Source organism: Pseudophryne corroboree, chromosome 6 (genome assembly GCF_028390025.1).
Source record: "Pseudophryne corroboree isolate aPseCor3 chromosome 6, aPseCor3.hap2, whole genome shotgun sequence".
Lineage (NCBI taxonomy): Eukaryota > Metazoa > Chordata > Amphibia > Anura > Myobatrachidae > Pseudophryne > Pseudophryne corroboree.
This window is the reverse complement of record NC_086449.1, coordinates 771,768,995-771,776,212: the sequence shown is the minus strand read 5'-3', so window position 1 is coordinate 771,776,212 and position 7,218 is coordinate 771,768,995. Positions and strand designations below refer to the sequence as shown.

Here is a 7,218-nt window from a genome sequence, read left to right as displayed (position 1 = left end):
GGGCAAATGTACTACGATTGGAGAGTGATAAGTGGAGAGAGATAAACTACAATCCAATCAGCTCATAACTTCCATTTTTCATACATAGCCTGTAACATGGCAGTTAGGAGCTGATTGGTTGGTACTTTATCTCTCTCTACTTTAGCACTCTCCAAGGCTTAGTACATCTCACATTCAGGATAAATGAGCGGTGTGCGCGCCTGTGCGGGCTGCGTCTTTTCTGTTGCTGGACTAGTCAGTGTGTGTCTGTGGCAGGGCCGGAATGGGTTTGTTGGGTCAACCCTATTTAGGTCGACACTCATTGGGTCGACTACTATTGGTCAACAGGCACTAGGTCAACACATGGAAAAGGTCGACATGGTTGTCAGGTCGACGTGGAAAATGGTCGACATGAGCTTTTTTTTGTGTGTGTTGTTTTCTTCGTAAAGTGACTGGGAACCCCAATTAGTGCACTGTGTCCTCTCGTTTGGCTCGCTTCGCTCGCCATGCTTTGGGCAAGGTGCCTCGCTCCGCTACCACTGCGCTCGGCACAGGTTACTATTCCCAATCGTAGTCTACGTGGATCGTAAAATATGAAAAAAGTTCAAAAAATGAAAAAAAAGTGAAAAACTCATGTTGACCTTTTCATGTGTCGACCTTTGCCATTTTGACCTATTGGCCCTGTCGACCTTTTACAGGTGTTGCAGTGTTTTGTCTGTGCAGCCTAGCCCGGACAGACCACTTTGGGTCTGGTCCCTTCAGAGGCACGGTGGCGGCACACTTACTAGTCTCTGCTCACCGGTGGGAAATCACTGGTCTAGAGGATCAGTATAGTCACCTCCTATTACTACTGAGCATTCTTTTACTTGTGCTAGCATACTGTATATGAAATCGATATTTACAAGAGTAAATTGCTCATTATCAAGACAGCCAGTATCAAAAAGAAACTGACATATTATTGTATAGCGGAGAGCTGAAACATTGCATTTATATATTAATAATATACAGTAGCAATAATCTCCTCTTTTGAGTGAGTCAGAGGCAGCGTGGACCTGGGAGTACTGTAAGTAATTACAGAGTCTATTTTCCTCACCTGCTTAGTAATATGTCTCAATGTCAAAACACAGTGAGAGGGTGTTAGTTGTTTAAGGCTAGACAGTGTTTGCCGGGGGGGGGGGGGGGGGGGGATACAATCTGTCCACATCTGTGTGAGAAGTTTAAGAGGCATTTACAGTAAGTGTTCTTTTCGGATGTGGTATATGTGAAGTGGAGTTTCTTTTGTGGTGACACCTTCTTATGCTTACGTTTTCATTCTAATAACTACTGTAGTTCCAGAAAGAGGAGGAAAACAATTCAATCATTGCAGAAATGAGTAATATAAGCACCTGCGCCCTTCTTCAGAGTGCGGAAGCTGCTATCAATCTTGTATCAACTTGTAATTTTAGGTGAGTACCGGCTCCTGTTTTCATACAATAAAAGCAAATGTCATATGCTGATTTACAGCTGTGTACTCATTTATCTACTCTCCCGGCCGGACATTTGGGTGGCACTGCATGATGTGTTTGTGAGAAAGTAATCTTGTGGTCATGGAGGAGATGTATCAAGCCTTGGATAGAAATACAGTGGAGAAACTGCACATAGCAAGTGGCTTAATACATATCCCCTAATGTGTCACATGCTAGTTTTCTATATATGGGGTCTTCCAGAATGTGGAACTATGGCAATACCATATTCATAGGGTATGCGGTTAATGTACCGCTTGTCGAGATCCTGGTGTTCAGGATCCCGACGCCGGAATCCCGACGGGCAGCTAAATGCCGACGGTCAAAATCCCGACCACAGCCCCGTATTCCCACTCGGGAAGTGGGTCCACGTCGTCACCCAAGTGGGAATATAAACTGTGGAGAGCGAAGCTCGCCACCAGACCTGATGCATGGGGACTCACTGCGCTCGCTGCCGGGATGCCGCTATCGGGATACTGACAGCCGCCATCCCAACAGCCAGTATATCGTATGTATGCCATTCAGAGAGGTAATGACAGGAAAGCTGGTTGAGGGAAAACTTTGTTGAGAAGAAAAATTGCCAACTTCCTGTCTGTGAGAGGTATCAGCGCTCATCTCAGTGGGCTTGGGGCCTATACTAGGGGTAGCGTCTAGTTTCTCTTCGTGGAGAGGACCTTTCCCATAAGCCCCTGGGTCCATGTCACCAACTATTTGGAATAGTAACCTGTGGAGAGCGAAGCAGAGCGAGACACCGAGCCTGAAGCGTGGTGAGCGAAGTGAGCCCGCAAGGGTCCAATGCTGCATAGAAAAAAAAATTACCCCAAACGAACAAAGAACGAAGAAAACATGTAGGTGCTGTAAGGGCGGAAGTTCTCTCCTGCCCTCTCGTTTTGTCACTTCCAGATCCTGAGCATGAAGGTAACATTGACACAACCCTATACTAGGCCACTCTGGGGATCTCTGGTGTTTAGATAAACTGTACTCTTGTACAAGCACCTCCTCTGCACCTCATGCAGACTTGGTGCTCTTTATTTTAAACAACCAGTGGAATTTTAACGCCCCTTTAGGCAGCAATGGACAATTGTGAATGCATTTGAATTTTTTTTTTTGTGTGTGAAATCTTTAACAGTATAATGAGCTTCTTAAAACGTTCCAGACACCAAGATGACTCATGGTACACGTGAATCTGCCATGAACTCTGCCTGGCAAGGAATTCATTTTCATTTTAATTTGGGACAGATCCCTGGTTTACTGAACTAAACTTTCCATACGTTATAAAATCTAAAATTGGTGTTAATTTTTATTCTTAGTAATAAAGGTTACGCGGAAGCCAGCCCTGTTCTGTTATGTAATAATGGCTGAAAGACGAATTCCTGGCAGCTGCAGTTGTTGTTCTTTTATAGTGATTAGGACAGATAGAGTCTAACTTCCAGGACTCACCATTCAATCCAAATAGCAATGTGTGGCAAGTGTACCCATATTTACTACCAGCCTGACAGCAAAATCTACTACTAACACAATGGGGTTCATTTAGTGCTGGCTGCATTGACGGCCAAAGCTGAAACTATGGGGTATATTTACTAAGGTCCCGATTTTGACCGAGATGGTGTTTTTTCTTCAAAGTGTCATCCCGGTCATTTACTAAACTAAAATCACGGCAGTGATGAGGACATTCGTATTTTTATTACAGCTGTGTAGTAAAAATACGAATGAATACACCATCGGTCAAACGCGGCTGTTTAGGTATTGAACACGGTCATTTACTAACCATTCGTATTTGAAATCTCTAGCGTGAAAATGCATGTGCGGACGTGAAAAAATACTAATCGTACAAAAAGCCTAAAAAAAAGTAGACCTGCTTTTGAGAAGCGTGTTTACATGTGTTCCGACTTCATCATTAATCACACCTGCATTTTTGGCCCTTTAAAAGGTGGGCCAGCACATTTGCCAAATCAATCACTCTGAAATGGCTGCTGCCGTGTGTAGCAGTGAATTTGGTTTTGCTGTGGGATTCCTGAGACTGCTCCATGAGGCTACAAGAAACCAGGGCTAGGAAACTGAACATGGTCAGCAGGATGTACAGGTGCGGCGGAGGCTGCGCAGGCCTCGTTTTTTTAAGGGGCGTTTGAACTTAAACGCATTGGCCGAGGACCAGGTCATACAGATGTTCATGCTAAATAGGACCAACATTTTCCGTCTGTATGACCTAGTCAAACTGGACCTAGACCCTGAGACAGCACGCTCTCGCTCTGTCTCAGGCCTGCACAAACTCCTGGCTGTGTTGCACTTTATGGCTACTGGCAGCTTTCAGGCTGTGACAGGCGATGTAATAGGAATCTCACAGCCCACCTTTTCAAAATATTTAAATCAGGTGAGGCAAACCATACATACTCCTCTATGCCCCATTTTTGTATTGTGTAATGTGAATTTATAACAGTATATTTGAACAAAGTGCTTAAGACACTCACCTTATATTTTTGACTGTACACTCAGGTTTTGGATGCATTTGAACCACACATAGATGCCTCTATCTGCTTCCCTACCCCTGAGTCTCAGTGGCATGCAGTGAAGGTAGCTTTCTATGAGCTTGCTGACATGCCAAATGTGCTGTGTGCCATAGATAGCACACACGTTGAGCTGAGACCACCTAGGGGCAGGCAATATATTTATATAAATAGACATTTTGGCCAATCAACTAATGTCCAGGTGGTTTGTGATGCAAATCTCAAAATTATGAGTGTTGTTGCGGGTTACCCTGGCGGCTGCCATGACTCCTTCATCCTCAGTCAGTCATCCCTCTTTGATAAATTTGAGGCTGGAGAAATGCCGGATGGCTGGCTGCTGGGTATGTACAAAGTATTTGTGTTTAATTTTGTGCTTACCTCAACCTGCACATTATGTTAGCACTGTGTTTGTGCATCAATATTTTACAATGCTGCTAATCTCTGTTTTTCAGGTGATGGGGGTTATGGCTGCTACTCTTGGCTTCTGACTCCATTGTCCGCCCCTGATTCCCCTGCTGAACACAATTACAATCATGCACATAAGTCTACGCGGAATGTGATAGAACGATGTTTTGGTGTACTGAAATCAAGGTTTCGGTGTCTGGATAAGTCTGCCGGACTTTTGTTGTATAGTCCCTTAAAGGTGACTAGGATTGTGTTCTGCTGCTGTTTTCTTCATAACATGTGTTTGCAGCAACATCTGCCACATGATGATGATGAAGAAAACAGTCAGCAAGCAGAGGAGTTAGAAACATCTGGCGACACTGTGAGTACAGATATAGGGAGGCAGGTAAGGCAAGACCTGATTTTGGCACATTTTAGTGGTAAGTAAATTTGCCTGTGTGCTTTGTATATGAACAATTAAGGCACACCAATGTATTTTCTGTAGTAATGTGGCTCTTGCTCCCTCTTGAGCTAGTCAGCTGAGTGTTGTTTATTTGCTTGATATGTGTTTATGTCTAACTGTTGGGTATCAGTTACTTAGCTATTTGTATAGCGGTTTTGGTTAGTAATTATGTGTTTATAATGTTAAAAGTTTTTTTTTTCACATTCAAAGGTAATGTTTGCCACAATACTACATAATAATTTAGTATGCACTAACAACCATTATTGTTTAGCCTATTGTTTGTGTTTGTTGTGTGTCGACTTTCTTCTAAAGCTGTGTTTGAAATATGTTACCTCATTAGCAAAACATAATGGACATTGAGTATTGTGTGCCAATTAGCCAAACATACATTGACTAACACCAACCTTACAAAATTGCTTACACATATTTATGGCTGTGATGTGGTAAACGTTCATGTTAGTAATGATGCTAGAATATTCCCAACACATGTGAGTGTTAACTATAACAATTTTCCTCTTACACTGACAGTTTTTTGCACATAACACATTGCACATCAATCACTTTTCACATTTATTACTGTACAATATGTGTTTTCATTACAAATAACTGCTATTGTGTAGACCTAGTTTTGTCAACAATGTGTCTCCAGCTGCAGGGTGGCCTATTTCTTAGGCTGTTCTTTGGTGGCTGACGTGGGTTTGGTTTGGGCAGTGGAGCGGGTTTGGCTGGATCTTCGAACTGGTGATGAAATTGGGGTCTGTGTAGGTGTGTTGGTCCCTGAGCTGGAACCTTGTTGGTGTTGTGCCAACAAATTAATATTTTGACTGAGGTTAGCCAGGGTTGCCGTAAGTTGTGTTGTGGCTGTTGTTTTGTTGTCTATGATGCGAGACATGGTTTCTGATATAATTTGATTACTTTGAATTAACTGAATGAGGGCCTGTTGATGTCGGTGTTGCTCATCCATTATGCGCTGAAAGGTAACAATAAGTTGGCTGTTATCTGCTCTCATCTGCTCCATACTGTTTGCGACTCTGCATAGCTGGACATTGAGCCTGCTTGTGTTTCTACACAGTCTCGGGAGATGATGGGGCAGACAGGCTAGGTATTGGGTGTGTGTGCATAGGCAATCAATATTCTGTGCCTGTTGTTGGTTCCATGTTACCCAAAATGATGGCTCAGGTTGTTGCGGGGGGGTTGTTTTGCTCAATTGTGGGTGTGGTGACATTTGAGGTGGCGGGGTACTTTCCTGAGGCGTGCTTGGTTGGTTAACATCTATTGCTTGCAGATGGAGGGTGTATGTTTCCTGTTCAGATTCCTGCTGGGCTTCCGGGGGCATGATGTCTGGTTCTGTATGGGGTTTAAGGGGACAACATTTGAGTGTATTCGAAAATTATGCTTGTTTTGATATTTAGTTTAACTTTCTAGACTTGTTTGTCAAACATTTATTTTATGCAAATTAGGATGTTCACCAAGACTCGTATACACAATCAAAAAGGACAATTATGTTGGTTTTTATGTTGACAAAAATGACTTCAAAACAAAAGTGGACACTTGTTTGACAAATAACACACTTACGAAACAAACACACAGAGGTACAAAGTTTACACCATGAAAAAAAGTGATTTGTCACCCGCCATATCGTACTTGCATTAAAATTTAAAACAGTAAATGACAATATGAATTCTATCACCATTGTGAAAGGGTGTGAATCTACCTGAAGCTCAATATTTTACTATTCAAATAAATAATGACAACACAATACTACTGTAAGGCGCAAGAGAACACTCTAAATGTTTTTACATTTTTAATTGGTTTTTGAATTTTAACAATTTGCAAGCCATGTGCTTGCTGCTGTGGATAAGTACTAGGATTATTACATTTTTTGGCTGATGTGTAATTTGTGTTTTGTGTTTACTCACCAGACAGCTGAGGGGAATGTGGTCCCTGTGATTGAGTACTCTCCAAAATGTGTTCTGGTGGCTGAGGCAACACAGTAGAAATACGACGTGGGGGTGTCCTTAATGCTGGTGTTGGTGCGACATCAGGAAGTCGTCTCTTGCTAGGCCTGCTCGTGTGGCTGCCAGACCCCTGTGAAGGACGTCTTTGTGGACTGTGATGCGATGTTGAAGTTCCTATGGATTAATGCAAACATTAGTTGTTGGGTTTTTTTTTGTGGCCACATTAACAGGTGTCATTTTTGCGTTACCTGTATCTAAACCCAGGGCCGGTGCAAGGTTTCTCGGCACCCTAGGCAAAACTTAAACCTACCCCCCTCCCTCCTTATTCACGTTACGTTACAGTAGTGCCTCTTATTGATGTTACGTCACACAGTAGTGCCCCTTATTCACGTTACACCACAGTAGAGCCCATTTACGTTAAACCACAC

The 7,218-nt window shown here is 42.9% G+C and overlaps 1 protein-coding gene across 1 annotated transcript; it reads right to left on the bottom strand.

Annotated features, from left to right (window-relative positions):
* Positions 1-5,424: 5,424 nt before the first annotated feature.
* Positions 5,425-6,959, bottom strand: LOC134935698 (uncharacterized). The gene is made up of 2 exons (XM_063930580.1): positions 6,752-6,959; positions 5,425-6,179 (listed from the first exon to the last, which is right to left on the bottom strand). Exon 2 carries the CDS (start codon positions 6,166-6,168, stop codon positions 5,494-5,496), a length of 675 nt encoding a protein of 224 aa, XP_063786650.1. The 5' UTR covers positions 6,169-6,179; positions 6,752-6,959; the 3' UTR covers positions 5,425-5,493.
* Positions 6,960-7,218: the final 259 nt, after the last annotated feature.